The 17,627-nt window shown below is 39.2% G+C and overlaps 1 protein-coding gene across 4 annotated transcripts in view; it reads left to right on the top strand.

The window, feature by feature from the left end:
- GALNT7 (polypeptide N-acetylgalactosaminyltransferase 7) overlaps positions 1–14,435 on the top strand; it is a 102,431-nt gene extending 87,996 nt beyond the window's left edge. For all 4 annotated transcript variants that reach the window (XM_059721882.1, XM_014594162.3, XM_014594157.3 and 1 more), the window contains exons 9-12: positions 3,186–3,404; positions 7,511–7,609; positions 9,233–9,361; positions 12,005–14,435. In XM_059721882.1, coding sequence (XP_059577865.1) covers positions 3,186–3,404; positions 7,511–7,609; positions 9,233–9,361; positions 12,005–12,142 — 585 coding nt within the window. In that variant the 3' untranslated portion in view covers positions 12,143–14,435. The remainder of the gene's footprint in view (positions 1–3,185; positions 3,405–7,510; positions 7,610–9,232; positions 9,362–12,004) is intronic.
- The last annotated feature ends 3,192 nt before the right edge of the window (positions 14,436–17,627 follow it).

Raw genomic sequence — 17,627 nt, 5'->3', positions numbered from 1 at the left:
CTCTACATAGGACTACCATCAACCCTGACACAATACACCTGCCACAGATAAAGCAGGGGAACCATGGCATCCAGTGTCCTGCTTCTATGAACTGTTATTGAGATATGCTCAAGAGATGCTGGGTAGAGGGACATGCCTCTCACTACAGAGGAAGGCAAAAACTCTCACAGTCCTGACCCCAGATATGGCAGTCGGCCTGACCCTGAGCAGTGGGACAAGACTCTCTACCCAAGAACCTCTGGCTTTGGTCCCAGCAGGACCCCAGTCAGAGTTCCCAGCCTTGGCTGTAGCCAATAACAAATGCCTTTGAGGGAGGCTTAAAGTCACCCTGACAGATTGTTAGCACCACTGTCCACTAGATAGTACTTGGGGATTGTTAGAGCACAGTTAACTCTTAAATGGAACATGAAATACAAACACAGAGAACTCAGTGTCCTAAAATCAAAGTCTAACTTTATTAGTACAACAAGTATTATCTTAGCAGTTTCTATATTCAGAGAGAAAAAAGCACTTTGTACAATGATCTCACCCAATCCCAGATGTTACTTTGCTCAACAGAAGAGGCAGGCCACACAGTTCCCGAAGCAAAGAATGTGTCGTTAGCTGGGATGGCCCAGTCAGGTGTTGAAGGCTGGATTTATGATGACAACGACGACACACTTAACGTTCTTGCTTCCCCCTTTTATGCTTTTCTTTAACTTCACTCCTTTGATGACTCTTGCTTTTGGATTGGTCTCTCTCCAGTCAGCATCCTGTCCGTATTTTATCCTGTCAGCGTATTTCTTTGTTCAACAGACCCATCACAAGCACACCTCTTAATTTGGTCTTGATTAAATAAGGCAGTGATTAAATGAGGCTGAATTTAAAAGAAAACTTTAAACAATACTGTAATTCACCATTCTGGAAGCAAGGTGCAACTTTAAAGCATAAAATGTGACAAGCTACCCTAACAACATGTAGCAGAAAAGGAGGAGTGAGGCCAACCAGCAAAGCCCAGAAGCATAGGAAATACCCATAGTAGAATATAGGCATAGCTACACCTAGGTCATCCCTAACCAGTGGCTGTCCAACCTTTTCTTGAACACCTCCAGTGATGGAGATTCCACAACTTCCCTAGGCAATCTAAACTTCTTTTGCTGCAACTTCAAGACATTGGTTTGTGTCCTCCTTTCTGCAGCAAGAGAGAAAAGGTGTTTTCCCTCTTCTTTATGGCAACCCTTCAAGTATTTGAAAACTGCTATTGTGCAGTTTTAAGAATGTTGTATTCAAGCTGAACATGCCTGCCTCCTTCAGTCTCTCCTCATGTGACTTGCTTTCCAAGCCCTTTTCATTTTTGCTGCCCACCTCTGGACCCTCTCTACCTTCTCCATGTCCTTTTTAAAATGTGAAGCCCAGAACTGCACACACTATTCCAGATGAGGCCTAACCAGTGCCAAGTAGAGATGCACTATTACCTCCTCTGGCTTGTACCTAATGCTTCTATGGATGGATTCCAAAACTGCATTCACCTTTTGTGCAGCTACATCACACTGCAGGCTCATACTGCATCTGTGGTCTACCAAGTCTCCCAAGTTCTTTTCCATAGTGCTGCCATCCAGCCAGGTATCACTCATTTGATATTTGTGCTTTTGATTATTCCTCCCACGGAGTAGCACCTTGCATTTGTTTGTATTGAACTTCATCCTATTAGCTTTAGCCCAACTTTCCAGCCTGTCAAGATCCTTCTGAATTGTGCTTGCATCCTCCAACGTGTTTGCAGTCCTCCCCAGTTTTGTCTCATCTGCAAACTTGCTGTAGAAGCTTTCTGTGCCAGCATCCAAATCGTTAATAAACACATTGAACATACCAGGCCTAAGACAGACCCCTGTGGGACTCCACTTGAAACCTCCTGCCATTCTGACATGGACCTGTTAATAATTACCCTTTGCTTGCAGCTACTGAGCTAGTTATCTATCCACCTTGTAGTAGTTTTATTTATTTAACATTTCTCCAATTTGTTTATGAGAAGGTCATGCAGGACCTTGTCAAAAGCCTTGCTGAAGTCCAGATGCACTATATCTGGATGTGGACAGTCCAGCAGAAAGCTACAAAAATTATTAGAGGCCTGGGAAGCATGACATATGAGGAAGGTCTGAAATTACTAAAATAATTTAATCTGGGGAAGAGAAGACTGTGGTGGGATTTCATAACAATCTTCAAATATTCAAAGGGTGATTTTTTTTTTTATAAAGAGGAAGAAGGTAGCCATTTCTCTGTGGCTGTCGCAGTCAATAGTAGAAGTAATGGCTTCAAGCTGTAGCATAGGAAATTTAAATTGGAGATTAGAAGGAATTTTCTGAATATGAGGGTGATCAAGCACTGGAATAGGCTACCGAGAGAAGTTGTGGAATATCCATGCCTGGATATTTCCAAGAACAAGTTAGACAGATGCTTGACTTCAGTGGTTTAGTCAGGGATGACCCTGCCTTGAGCAGGGGGCTGGACTCGATGATCTCATGAGAGGTCCCTTCCAGCCCTACTTTCCTATGATAGTAATATTTTACCATGCTAAAAAAAAGCACATGTTTTAGATATGCTTATGGAAAATGCTTTGGCACTACAATGAGTGCCATATAAGAAAATGAATATAATTAGGTAGCAGGTAATGCTCCATGAAGGGAAATAAGGAACATTGTGGGATGGTTATAGTCCATTTTACTTTCTTCAATAATGTTTTTCCTTTATTACCGATTTTTTTTTTTTAAAGAATTTTTATAATAGTACTTTCTATTAGTATTAACAAGCCAATCCAGATATAAAAGAGAAGACGAAAGCTCTCTCTCAATTGAAATGTTCAAGATCTAAGTCAGTTGCATCTGTAGAATCCCTTGGAAAATTAATAGGAGTTTAAGAGAAGGATGTGTGGAAGGTGAAAGCAAACTCTGATATCTCTTAACAGAAAAGAAGTCCCTTAGACTTAACAGTGTCTTAGATCCCTTGTTAAGCCTGCTTACTTCAGCAGTTTTACTTCTAAAATACATTTTAAAATGTTCTATTACTGTATCAGCTTTTAAGGAAGGCAGATTATGAGTATTTTTTAATAATTGCATGCATTAATGTCTTTACAGGAAGAATTTCTAAATTGGTGGGATTAAAAACTTAATTGAACTAACTTTTTTCAGTAGTGATGATCGTTTTTTTCACAGAACTACATCAGAGTTGTGGAAGTGTGGTGGGATGAGTACAAAGATTACTTTTATGCCAGTCGTCCAGAGACCCAAGCACTACCATATGGGGATATTTCTGAGCTTAAAAAGTTCCGGGAAGATCACAACTGCAAAAGCTTTAAATGGTTCATGGAAGAAATAGCCTATGATATAATTTCATTTTATCCTTTACCACCTAAAAATTTGGAGTGGGGAGAGGTATGTACATTGTACACGTGTAAAAAGAATACCTATTAGAGATTCTTTTGGTAAGGTTGTGAATCCTCAGAGAAACCAATGGTGTTGTATTTGATAAGCGTTTTGATATTTAAACTGAACACAACAAATTTATTCTAGCTGTTAATTATTGGGTTAGGAAAGTACCTGATAGACAGGTATAAAGATTAATTCATAATCTTCATGTACAGTATGAGTGACTGAGCCTTGAGGTTGAACATGTGGGGTTTTTTATTTTTATAATTAAATATAATTAATTACACTGTATGTTCGGAATTATTTTATCTGTGCTAAGTTCATTCTACAACCCTGTGCCCTTCTTTCACTATGAATTCTCATCTGCTTTACGTAAAGAAGGCGTTTATATAAAGAAGTAATTGGGGAAGGTTACTTATTTGGAATAATCCCCTTTCTAGCATAAAACTGGCTAGTAGCATATTCCCTGTAGTATAGGAAATGCATTATAAACATACTTGTTGGGCACTTTTTCTTAGCAGTATCATCTTAGCATTAATTATTATTTATATTTGAATACGATATCATAGTATGTGATTACAATTCTAGGATCTCATAATTTCAGCATTCTCGTTTGACTACAGGATAACCAGAAGCAAGGTTTAAATTCAGTGTACTTTTTCAAAGTCTCCCCGCCCCTTGTGTGTGTGTGTGTGTTTGTTTGTTTGTTTTAAGCACTCCCTTTTACAAAAGTCTGTCTTTCAACTTGAATTTCCTGCTTAATGACCGGGCAGTGCTGCAGTGCTTTTTCTGGTCTCTTCCAGTGTCTATTTCTGCAGAAGCCCTGGTCTGTATGGCCTATAAGTTTATTGAATTAATTTTTGAAGGACATGAAGACAAAGATAAAAAGTATTCTAGCCAACAGAGGATAAATCCTGTCCCCCACCCTGTTTTCTGGCCAGTTGGTTAATCCATGCTATTAGTATAGTGGAGTACTTTAGAGAACCTCACTGGCATAAAAGATCTGTTCCTATGACTTCTGGAGCATAGAGTAGTACAGTATATAGTGGGGATTTGGGGAATTTATTAGTACCTACATATTGCGTGTTGTGGAGAATTGGCTGTACAAAATTTGTGTAGTCTAAGGGAGGGCAAATCCCAGGTCAGCAGTGTGCTTTCCATAAGCCATATTTCTTATCCAAGGGCACTGAGCTAGTACATCAGCTTTACAGATGCTGAAACCTGCACACGAACAAGAAAATGTTTTTATGTGTTGTTCCTAAGCTGTAAGAGACAAAATGGTTGTATCAGGAAGAAAGAAGGTAAAGAAGGACACCTGGTAAAGGATACCCGTGAGAACAGAAACAGCAGTCAGAAGCTTTGGAAAGCTTAAAATAGTGTTGCAGCAATCCAGAAGCAACATGCTTCTCCATAATTTTCTTTTATCTATTTTAATTGGCTACCAGTTATCACACACTGACTTAAGATTCTTATGTTCATTTGCTCCACGTATTTAATATTGCCACAGGGGCCATTGACAGATGTGGAAGGAAAAAACGCCCAGCTCTTTATTGGAAGAGGAAGCACATTAGTTGGACGTGGCTACCCAGCGTCTGTATAGATCGAGTGCTTTAGAAGGGCTTTTTGGTGCTTTTCAATCAGTTATTAGATAAAAGCACCAAAAAGCCTCAATGAAGTGCATGATCTATACAGATGTTGGGCGAGCTGGGTCAAACTAACGTGATGCCTCTTCTCAACATGTGCTGTACTTGGTGTAAGGATGTGCCAAGCTGAAAGTAAACCGCTGTTTTGTTTTGCTTTGTTTTTCACATATGTAAGCAGCCAGGATGGCCAAGAAAGTTGTTTAATTCTGCTACTTAGTTAACTTTCATTATTATTTTCCCCCCTCATATGTCACAGGCCAGCTGGGCACTATGAATATATTAATTTAGCTGCAGGCTGATTAAGTACTGCAACTGTATTAGCCACTGAGCTGTTTTGTTTGGGATCGAGGAGGTGATGTTGGGAGGGAAACAATAGCAAGTTTTACTTATGACAGTAAAAATACATTTTACTTATAACAAAAGATATAGTTTGCACATATAACAGTTAGTAACAAGGTTAAGTTAATAAACCAACAACATTACAATAAAAGTTAAAATTGGCAATGGTAATAAAAACAGACAGACAAATCAACCAAGAGTTCCTACTTGGTTAGTAACTTATCGATAGTCCCTCAATCAGGTACACGTCAAGTTGATTCAGTGAAGTCAGGTGTCCCTGATCCACGCTGTCGGAGGAAAAACCAGAGGAAGATCCCTCAGTCAGGATCTGGTCCTTGCTTACACAGGGAGTAAGAGATCCAGGGGCATGGGACAGCAATGACCTTTCTGTTCCGTCCTTCCTGCTGGTTACTTAACGTGCTTGTTCTTTTATATTTTGTCTATGCTAATCTGTTGGCTTTAGAGCCACTCACAATCTTATTCTATAGCTGTTATCCTATGGGGTTAAAAGGTGTTAGAAATTATTGTAATAGGTTACTGCCCAAGCTTGGGTTTACTCAACAAGCAAATCACACCACATCACTTTGGCGTCTGAGATTAACATGTCCCCACCCAAGTTCAACTCACTATGTTAATTATACCTTGTGGTTAAATTCGTTAATTTTACTGACTCTAAGCAAAAATTTATTAAATGAGTTAGGTTTGCAGTTTCACTTTAGTTCTGCTTTTTAAAACTCATGCTAATTCCATGATCAGTGCAAACAGCTATATATATATTGTTTTGGTTATACTCCAGACAGGTTGAAAACACCTACAGGAAACAGTCTCATAAACTTTATTTCAAATACCTTCAAAAAGCAGATTTCTTTTTACTGTAAATTGCTCATTAACCCTTCTGGTTCTGACCATCACACTCATATTTAAAGGATTACTTTATTGAGTGGCTACTTAGTTTTCAGGTTCATCTTCCACTGATTGTCCTCTGGTTAAAAAAAATAAATATTTGCAGCATCGTTTTCCCTTCTTGTTTGTATTTTTAAAGGAATCGCTGGTGTAGAAAGAATTTCTGAAATTCATTCTAAACCAGGTCACTAGGTTTATGGATGATGGACAAATGTCATTAATTTTGTAAGTTCATGACTTCTCAAGATTGGTGATAAATGTAATCTGTGCATTTAACGAGTGTGTTCTGATTAAATAATAAAGCTGCCTGGCCAGGACTGGGGTGGCTTAAGGTGGCTCATGTGGCAGGGGAATGGGTGTGCAGCAGGGGGAGACCCCACAGTGCAGGGAGGGAGCACAGGGAAGACAACATAGTGGCAAGGAAGCTTCTGTGGCTCCGGCCCTGACCCAGGCCCAAGGGTGGGGCTGGAGCCACGTCTGTGCCTGTCCTATGCTGGGGCCAAAGCTGTCCACTGGTGTTTCCTGCCTGGAACTGGGTCTGGCATGTGCTCTGGGCCAGAGCTGCCACCTAGGGTAAGTAGCAGAGGCAAGTGGCAAGAGGCAGGCACCAGGCAAGATGAGTGGTGGAGAGGGGGCAAGTGGTTAGGGGACAGGCATGTAGGGGAGGGGGGAATGATAGGGGAAGCAGTGGTAGTGGGACAGGCACCGGGAGAGGGGGAGGGTTCTGAAGTCAACCCTGCTGTTGCTGCTTTCCCCCACATTGATCGGGGGATAAATTGAAGATGACCCTCCAGTGAATGGAAAAATATATTTCCAATCTTATAACGGTATAAGATGACCCCCCATAATTAGATTCTATATATACGTCAATTATAGAATCTAATTATGGGGGGGTCATCTTAAATTCAAAGTTGTCTTGGATTTGGGTAAATATGGTGATGTGACCATTTTAATTTTCAAGTAAACTTTGATACAACATGCTCACTAGAATACTTGTCTGTATTAGCTTATACTAGGTCTCCAAATGGTATGGACAATGGAGTCATAAATCTATTTTTCTTCTGAAAAATTAACATTGTTTTCATTTAATTTAAATTTCATGCAATCTTGCTTCAGAAGGTGTGTGTAGTTTTTGTTGTAAGCAGAATAAGAATTTTCCAAATGTCTTTGCTTCAGCAATCAGAATTTCACAGAGACCAAGCCAAAATGAAAACTTTTTTTTTCTAGGTCAGGGGCTTTGAGACAGCTTACTGCATAGATAGCATGGGGCACAACAATGGTGGCATTGTTGAACTCGGACCATGCCACAGAATGGGAGGAAATCAGGTAAGAAACTAGAAATTCAAAGGGGTTGCTTTCTGAGGGCATGTCTACACAAGACACTATTGAGAAGTCACGTTGGCGGGCACTATTCATGATGTGACACTACTGCGCAGTAGTAACAAGCTACTGCACAGTAGCTCATTACTACTGTGCAGTAGCATCTGAAGAAAACCATGTGAGGATGTTACTGCTACCAGAGAGAAGCATTTGCAAAGAATAGTCAAAAAGCTATTTTTCTGCTAAGGTTGTCCATAAATCTATATTACTAAAAAAACTAGATTAGATGTGGGAGAGGAATTGGACAAACTTTAGGGTGGGAATTTGGGATTTGCTTAAACTGTGTAAAAGTAGATGTAATAATATTGATGTTGTTAAATGGAAATATTGCTGCAGGTGCGCACACATTGTACAAAATTGTATATACGTCAATTAAAAGTTACGTAGATATTAGGAAGAACAGTAGAAGTTCTTGAATTAGGATTGGCACCTGTGAGGTACGTATTGACAAGGCAGAAGCTTTTCTTTAAACATCTGTATCATTGCAGTAGAACAATCAGAACTCTGGGCATCAGAGATGATTCATGATTTAACCTCAACCAGTTGTTAAATTCTCAGGAAATACTCCCTTACCCACTCTGGTCTCAGTTGCTATTTCTCAAACTTGTTTTGCTTTAATGTACCTGTATGGTACACTAATGCAATGCACTACATTTTTCATCACTTGAAACAAGAAATTTAAATCCAGATTAGTTTATAAGTGAAACTAAATTGCAGTAACCAAGCTTGATTCCTAAAAGCTAATTGTAATTACAAAGTTTACTACACTATTTGTCCTAGTCTTCACAATTCTGTCATTAACACTAGTATAGCATCCTTCAAATAGTCCTATACCTTTCTCCTCTTGAACTGGTTATGTTTTCAAAATGTAAAGCCTATATATTAGCTGAACTTATATATAGGTTCAAAGCAAAATGATAGGAATGAGTTAACAACAAAATGCTTGTCATTGTCATTGTGTATCATTAACTGAAGCCCACATGGTTGAGCTTTGTCATAGCAGTATTGCAGTCAGATGTAGAATGGCATCTCCCATGTAAAATGTTTGGTTAACTTACGTTGTTGATGTAGTCTGAACTATAGTATGGTAGCCTGCAAAAACTAACTTTTTCAGTCTTACGTTGAAGTCCAATACCAGTCTTAAAAAATAACAGAAATCATCTGTTTGAATTTGGATTTGTCTTTGTTTGTCTTCTATTCTGTTGGTGTCCTCAGTTGAATTACTGGCCAGGATAAAATTCAGTGGCTACCAGCTTTTTTGAGAGGTAGTACTAAAATAGGCATCAATTCATAAAATGATATTTTTCAACCATTTTCAGAAGCCACCAAAGTAAAATCTTTTGCATTGATCCTTTTTCTTCTTAAAGCTAAAGTTGTTAATCTAAATCCAGAAACTGGATTTTGATTGTGAAAAGCTAGTTTGTTAAACCACACAAAGTAAATTAGCCCTGCTCAGGCACAGACAGATGCAATTTTCAAGATTTCATTTTTGTTGTTCTTAGGTTTTTAGTTGCTTCATAGTTGTTGTGTTTACAGTAATAAGATGATGTTTGGAAATGTTTCTCTTAGCTTTTCCGAATCAATGAAGCTAATCAGCTCATGCAATATGACCAGTGCTTGACTAAGGGAGCTGATGGATCAAAAGTTATGATTATGCATTGTAATCTGAATGAATACAAAGAATGGCAATACTTCAAGGTAAGTGACTGGCACTAAATAAGAGATGGACCTTAACATATCGGTTAGACTTCTTTTTCTTATTCTTGAAAGCAAAGATTCAAGACCAAATTCGCTGTGTTTAATGGAGCAAGAAGAAAAATTGCAGTTCCCTGCGCCAATCTCTCCCTTTCCTTTATTAGGAGGAATTGATCTTGATGAGAATTGTGATCTGTTGCCACTATATCTTCTTTCTTCCAGGACTTCGGCTGCAGAAAAGCCCCTTTAAATCCCACTATGCTACATATATTACTATAGATATGTGATAAATTAGCACAGATGCGGGCAGCATGCAGTACATGTGCCACAAGTGTCATGGGCAGCCTCTGTGTGGCATGTGGTAGATCAGGGAGGGTACAGACAGCACAATGGCAGGTAGGGCAGGAAGCAGCAAACAGAGCAGCAGATGGGGCAGGGAGTAGAACAGTAGATTGGGCAGGAGAAGGGAATTGGTGTTACACCTTGGGGAGGGTACAAAGCTAATTTGTGGCATGCCTGCCAAAAAGGTTTGTCCCAGCTCTATCAGCACAGTCCCTTTGGCATTACTCTGATCTCCGTACTAGTAATGGAGGTTGCAACAACCTGTGGTCACAAAAACCTTCCTGTTGATGTACTTCCTATCAGTAGAGTGTTCCACAATGTCAGTGCAGTCATAAGAGAACATAGTCTCTGGGGTAAAGTTTAACAGCTAGATTAATGTAACTTGAATAGTTTGTGATGTCTAAATTGACATGGTGCTACTTTCAACAAATATGTATTTTAACATACAGAAATAGAAACAGATTACTTATTTACATTGTCTTGTGCTTTGTTCAGCACTTGTTTTTCATTTGCATTAGTTGCATATTCCCCGAGTAACATGTCTTCTGAAGTATGGCTATAGTACAAGTCCACTACAGCTGTGCGGTATCTGAAATTTTAAGAATTGGTATGTCAGTATACCTTTGCAGATAGTCTGTCTAGTAAATATGTATTTTTGTATAGAAACTAACTTTTAAAATGCTTGTTTTACTTTACCTTAAGTACCAAGGTTAGAATTTTTGTTCCTGTAGAGAGAGAACTAAAGGTAAAAGCTATCCTTCAAATACATGCTTACTCAGTTGATTATATCTGAGGGCCAAAATATATATTTGAAGTGTTGAATGTCAGAATGCACTCTCACATTGATTTTCTGACTACAACCAATAGAAGATGCCTATCTAGCATACTGGGTATGCTAAATTCTCAGTATTACAGAGAGGATGCATCTACATGTGAAATTAAGGTGAAGCAATAAACTCCAGAGCAGTTTGTACCAGTCAGCTGCTCTTGGGCACAGCATCTACATGTGTGCCTGGGATAGCAGCAATTTGAGCCAGGTTGGAGCAGGCCTGGGCTTGCAGGGAACACACGGGGGTGGGGGAGAGAAGGAGGAGGGAGTGTCAGCTTTATGCTCTGGGTGGTGGAGGGGCTGGCTGGGCCTTGAGGGTGCTGACCTCACAGAGCCTAGGTGGCAGGCAGAAGTCTGCTCCCCATCTGGTCACTGTACACATTTGTTTCAGCACAGTTAAGTACTCTGCCATAAGATAGTAGTGTCCCTGTCAGTAGAGTTAGTTTACTGCAGACCGGCACAGATGGAGATACTGATGTTTTACTGGAGAGCTAGCTAATCTACTCCTCAGTAAAGTGCATGTGTAGGTGTACCCAGAATGTGGGATCTTTGGAGGGTAGGGATTATCTGAGTGTGTCTTTGCCAACCAGATAATCATATTTGTGCGACTTTAGAGGATCAAGTATAACATGCTGCATTAGGAGTTGTCATGAGGCATGCTCTATACTCACTTTATGTAACCCAAGATATTAGGCAAAGTAACTGCCTTAGACTGACCTTGATCATAGGCTAGTAAGCATTGACAAGACAGGAGGCCTTAGAACAATTCAGGCCTACTCTAATACAGTTACCTTGCCTCATTATAGGTTATATGGAATACAGAGCACAGGAATGAGGGAATGGGTCATACTTATCAGTGGTACTTCTGGATGCAAAACAGAGGTGATGCAAACACAACTCTAAATATTCATTGGTAGTGGACAAGGATGCCAGAGACCATGGCTATGTCTGGTTAGGCAGTTGGGCCTTCTGATGTTCTGGGGCCAAAGTTTCTTACATGTGTGCTTCTCCAGTCAAGGAAAAGAAAAAGTGAGAAAGCTGAGCCAAAAACTATAACTTCGCTCCCTTGTGTTAATGCACTGAGTGTCACTATTGTGTTTACAACCTTAGATGAGATGGCAGCATCAGGAGCACATGTAAGAGCTAAGTAGGAAAGGACACATTTAAAAGCATCTCTACTTTATACTGTTATTTTTAAATTCTGTGATGGGCAGTAATATTGAAAAAGCTTTTTTAGAAACAGTTGTGATACCAAGGCGTGAAAGTGTGGTTTTTAAAGTACACCAAAATGCATTTCTTTACCAACTAGTGATATTGCAGGATGAGAAAATATAGGCATAACAAATTATTCAAATTAATTTATAATTGAGCCTTTCACTGGAACTATAGGTAACTTGTTTTCATTCCAGAAGATCGCTGCATATAGTAGGTGGGGAAAAAAGTCAATTTATTTCTAATGATTTTTTGTTTTACAGAATATGCACAGATTTACTCATATTCCTTCGGGGAAATGCTTAGATCGTTCAGAGGTCCTACATCAGGTCTTTATCTCTGAGTGTGACTCCAGTAAAGCAACACAAAAATGGGAAATGAACAACATTCTTAGTGTGTAGACAAAAAAACCCTACCTACTGACATGTTAATATGTACAGGACTGAGAATAGCCTGAAAACTGCTGCAACTATTAACTTTGTACAGCTGCAAGCCTGGAACCTCTCAACTTGGATGAAGGACATAGATGAACTGTGATTATTACAATAACATTATCATCTGCAGTTAATGTTTACAAAACTGCTTTTACCTTAAACTTTGTAGATGTTTACATCTTTTTGTTTTCAGATGTTGGTAATTTAATGTGCTTTTAGCTATGTTGCATAGGAACAAAGTTAAAAGCACTGTTGTCTTCTTTGGGATTACACTCAGGGGTCTGAAGGCAGTTTTTTTACACACACTTGAAAGGTTGGAGTAACCAGACTTATTCATATAACTTGGTGATTATCAACCTGTTGTATCTTTTTATTTAATTTTACATCTTACCTAGCACTGCCACAGGTTATTAGCCAGGGTGGCCTTCTTTCACACTCATGCTGCTTTTTTGAAAGGTGAATTTCAACATATTTAGTGCCTCTTTCATTTCTCTATATATTTTACAAGTCAAATATTTGACAGAATTTATAGTATGGATATGTTGAGCTGTCACCTTGATAGGGATCATTTGTACTGCCCATGGAATTACTATATTACTGAAGATAAATTTGGGTTGCCACTTTGACTGCTGTCCTCCTCAGATATTGACGAGTCAAATAAGGCACAGACCAGAAATATTCTCTGGGTTTCCAAAAGTACTGCAATATGCCCATTTGCTGCAGGTGCTGTAACCATTGGAATTTTAAGGAAGTTAAACCAGGGATGATGAGTAGCACTATGTTCCATATACCTGGTATGTTAAATAGCATTGAAGAAAATGAACTTTAAATATATATATATATTGCAAAGGAAAACTGAACCTGAAAGTTAGCACTGTGTGATACATTTGATGAAAGTAAGCACTCTGAATTACAGCTAAGAACTCCAAGCACTAACTGTTCTTTCATGCCTTATATGAAAAAGCTAAAGCTGCACAATGTATAAAACTAGGACTTATCCAATGTTTCACTTACGTTATAACTGTAAATGGAATTTATTTGCATATGAGCTGAAACTTTAAAATAAAAAAAATCATTAACATATATGTGCAGACTTTGAAAGGATATTTGAAATCATAGATTCAGAATTAAACTTGAAAAGACGATAGGAAAACCTGAAGCTGTATCTGTTCAAATTAAGTACTCTTTTTTTCAATGAATGTAGTTATGAACTCCTGTAGAGTCACAAACCCAAATTAAAACATAGTTACCTAATTGTTTAATGACAATGCAACTGCAGTTGTGTGTAAACTAGAATGTGTACAAATTAGCTTCTTAATTGGGAATTTCTATTAGGCCCATTCCCTTAAAAATAGAAATATTTACATTGAATAATGTAAATTACACTTATGCAATATCTAGTCCTCTTCTTTTCCCAGTTTAAGGTTCTGTGATGGTGAGGTACTGATGACATCACAAAGTCATAGTTAAGTATACAACATCTGACTTGGAGTTTTGAAAGTATTTGTTTCAAGGACCAAATTCTGCCCTCAAATTTAGACTACCATTGGATGGAATTTCCACTGAAGTTAATGAATGGTGTTGCAAGTAGAGGCAGAGTTTAAGCTTTTCCAGCCTGCCTGTCTGCACATATATATTAATGATTTAAGATATTCTCCAGTGTCCTTAAACTGCTCAGCTATCCTTCAAAAGGTGTGAAAAATAAAAGAAAATAAAGGATGGAAAACTGGAAAAAGGAAAATAAGGGTGTAGGTACTTCTTGTTTTTGTGTGTATGAAAACTGACTCCATTTTTTGTGTTGGGTAGATTAATTTAATCATGTTACTATGCATAAGTGAAAGAAAGGTGGCACATAAATTGTGCAGGTGTGCATTTTAAATGGGTGTTTTGTGCAATTCATTAAAAACTGATGCTGTATGTGAATATGAATCTGTATGTGAGACTGCAAACCTTACAAAATATGAGAACATCAGAAGCTGTTGCTATAATGACTTTTTCCTACTGTAGCCTGCTTGGGGAAAAAAATTCCCTTTCCTTGCTTTGTAAGTTGATGATAATATCACTATGCATTTCTACACATTTTATAAATTTGATTTATGCAGATTTTGATACACTGTATGTTTCTGTAGAAATTGTATAAATCCTCAGAAGTTTTATTAGGGATAAATCTGGGAATCCTGTGTACATCTTAATTCTGGGTTGCTTGTTTTTTAGGTGAGGAAAATAAAATAAAATATTTTAACTTGTGGGTTTTACCATACTTATACTATACTTCTATACTGATTATTTCATGTCTTTTTAAGAACTCTTTCCCCTGAATCTAAATTGAAAACTTCAAATAGTACTTATTTTAAAATATTGAAACTACTCTATTTTACTCTTATTTAGGTCCTTATTGTCATGTGAGAGCCCAGTTCTTCCAGTGAAATAGTAACAGAACTCTCACTGAGAGTTGCTTCTTAGCACAGTTGGACGCAGTATTATCCTGCCCAAACCTAATTCGACAAAAGAAGAGGTAACGTGGAACCAACGTGTTCACAAAAAATAAGCCTAGGAAAGACCACTGGAACAGGCTGAAAGGACAGAAAATAGAAACTGGTCAGGAAAATGCTAACTCATAAAACTGAAACTTTTCACAAATGCAGTGGTTTTGTTAAAACTTTAATCAGAATGTTTTCTCAAGTCCAGCAGAGTGGTGATGGGAGAGGAAAAGAGAGACTGTCCAAAATAAATCAGTGATGAAGTTACTCACCTGGGATGTAGGGACCTAGGTTTAACCCTGATTTGAATTGAACAGTCTCTGAAATGGAAAAAGGCAACTGCTGAATACTTTTTTTCCCCCATAAAATGGATTTCTTTTTTACAGCCAGCCTTGCTGGTGGTCACATTAACTCTCTGTCACAGGAGCCTTTCCTACCAGTCAGAAATATTGCACCAGCTGGTTCCTGTCAGGAAAAGGGTTTCTTCATGCTGCTCATAAACCCTACACCAAACTTTTCCCTTTTTTTCCTGTTTCCTTTTTCTGTTTCTTTGGGTATTTTCTTCATATCGGAGTTCCTTCTTTTTTTTTTTTGTGAGGGACAGGGACAGTCTCGATTACCATTTCCCCCTCCCTTCAACACACACCATTTTGTTTTGGGACCACATTATGTTGTTCCATTCTTCTGCTTTCGGATACCTTGAGACCAAGCTTTTGCTTGCTTTTCCTGTTTTATTTGAGGCCCTTCCACTTTTTATTATTTTTGTGATACTTTCATCAAGGTTACTGGGGTTTCAAAGCTTCTACTCTTGTGGAGGGTTGGTTCCTGCCTCTTACTCTCTGTTGCCTTGGAAAGGCTTGGACACCCAACAAGTGTGATATTTTCCAGTCCTTTTAAGCCAGGTTAAGAAAGGAGGTCAAGATAAAATGGAATATATTCCTTCTTGGCAAATCCCTGACTTCTTCAACCCTGGTAGCAGGGCTTGGAGCAGGTGTCACCTCTTCATGGCAGCTGCTGTCTTCCCTGACATTGCACAGCTTCACACCAACTGTCAGGATGGGGATGTGATTAGTGTGGTCTACTGATTATTGGTTGTGTTGCTCTTGGTCTTTCAAGCAAAAGAGCGAGTTGTTTAGATGTGCCACTGCAAGCAAGTCTAATACAAAATATTTTACAGTGTTTTTAATGATGTAACATATCTATAAAATGCTTTAGCTAGGGCACTAAAGAGCCCAAAAGACACAATGAGATATTCAAAGTGGCTGTAGTAGGTATAAAATGTGTTAGTCACCCTTGAAGATGCAGATCAAATTGTTTGCCCCTATACGTTATGTTTGATGGAAGTCTGGAGTTTCTTAGACAATTCATTAATGAGGGACACCACATACTGATTATGGACGGTGACCCTACTGAGTGTCCAGTAGTCTACAAAGAAGCATAGTAGCCAGCCTTCTTTAGCAGAGGCTGGGCATCTGCCAGGGAGGTAGATAAGCAAATGAATCCGTTTGTAAAGTTTTCTTGTAAGTCTCTCAGAGCTGCATGTTCTCATTCTGACAATATGTAGACAGCCCAAAAGGCATTGCCACCGCAGGCTGGAAGTCAGACAGGCAGTTGTATGACCCATGTGATAGTAGAGGGTTTGCATTTGGATCGTAGTAGTCTGAACTGAATCGGATATTTCAGACCCAGACCAAGAAATACAAAGTACCAAGTGGATAAAGTCAAATTGTAATGACCCACTATGAAATTGAAAGATGACCTACGAGGGGCCATCTTAAAGGTAATAGACCTGAAAGACAGCAAAGAGCTGTCAGTGGTTTTGATTGCCAAAGAAATGGCTTTATGTTTAACTGGAATGAGATCAACTCGAGCAAAGTTCAAAATCAATGAAGTTATCAATAGTTATCAATAGGAGTAATGTATCCCACAGCATGATGGTGGAGGTTAAATGGAAGCTGCAAGGGGGGACCTAAAGCAAAGCTACAGGTAAAAGAGTACCCTGTTGGTTTTAAAGCAGTGTTTTGTGGGGTCAGCTTCTTGCCAGCACAGCAGCTAATGACTGGCTACTGAAACAATGACTCGTTATTGCTCACTGACTAGAGCAAGGAGGAAGGGCTCCTCATCAGTAGCATAACTAGGGTGGGGCAGCCAGGGCAGCCAAGCCCAGCAGCTGCCCCAGGCACCAACAGGGGGCTGAAAAAAACAGCTGCCACTGCAGCTCCACAATCGTGCTAGTGGCATGGTGGCCTTCAGAAGTTGCCACTGTCCCCATGTGTTGCAGCTATTCCAGGCACTTGGCTGCCTTGTTATGCCTCTGCTCCTCATCCCTGACTTTTCACAAAGTCCTTACTCATCCCACAAACACTTCTGAATGCACTGAGTGCTTGGGAATGCACTGAACTCATAAGAATGGTTATACTGATCATTTTGGAGCTAAGACCTCCCAGTTGCATAGGGATCTGGAGGAGGTTATAGAGCTGATTCCCAGAATGTTTGTCTTGGAGGCCTTCCAAAGAGACTCAGATTCCAGACTGATGACACTTTCACGGGTCTCACATATCAAGAGTAAAAAAGGTCTTTCAAATTGACACCACTGTCAGCTGTATATTCAGCCATTGTGATGCTGGTCTTGCTCCGATTGGGACCTTCACTTCACGTCTTCCTCCGCACTATTTTTCCTTCAGCATTGAAACCATAAAATTTGGCACTCTCCTGAACCTGTCTTCTCTGTTGACAAACAAATGGACAAAAAATACAGTGCCCCCAAAAGGTGCATAATTTCCCTACTCGTATCCAGTCTCACCCTCGCTTATTCTAGTAGCTGCAAAGGAGAAGGAACCAAGACACCTGGCTCTATTTGATAAGAAGCCCTACTCTTTTGCAAGTTTGAATTCCACATTGCAAACTCCCGGACCCAGATAAGACTTCAAACTATATGACCAACTAGCTAGACATGATCTGCAGCTCTAAGG

This window comes from Alligator mississippiensis, chromosome 2 (assembly GCF_030867095.1).
Source record: "Alligator mississippiensis isolate rAllMis1 chromosome 2, rAllMis1, whole genome shotgun sequence".
Lineage (NCBI taxonomy): Eukaryota > Metazoa > Chordata > Crocodylia > Alligatoridae > Alligator > Alligator mississippiensis.
Note: the sequence above shows the minus strand (reverse complement) of the source record. Positions and strands in the feature narration are given on the sequence as shown.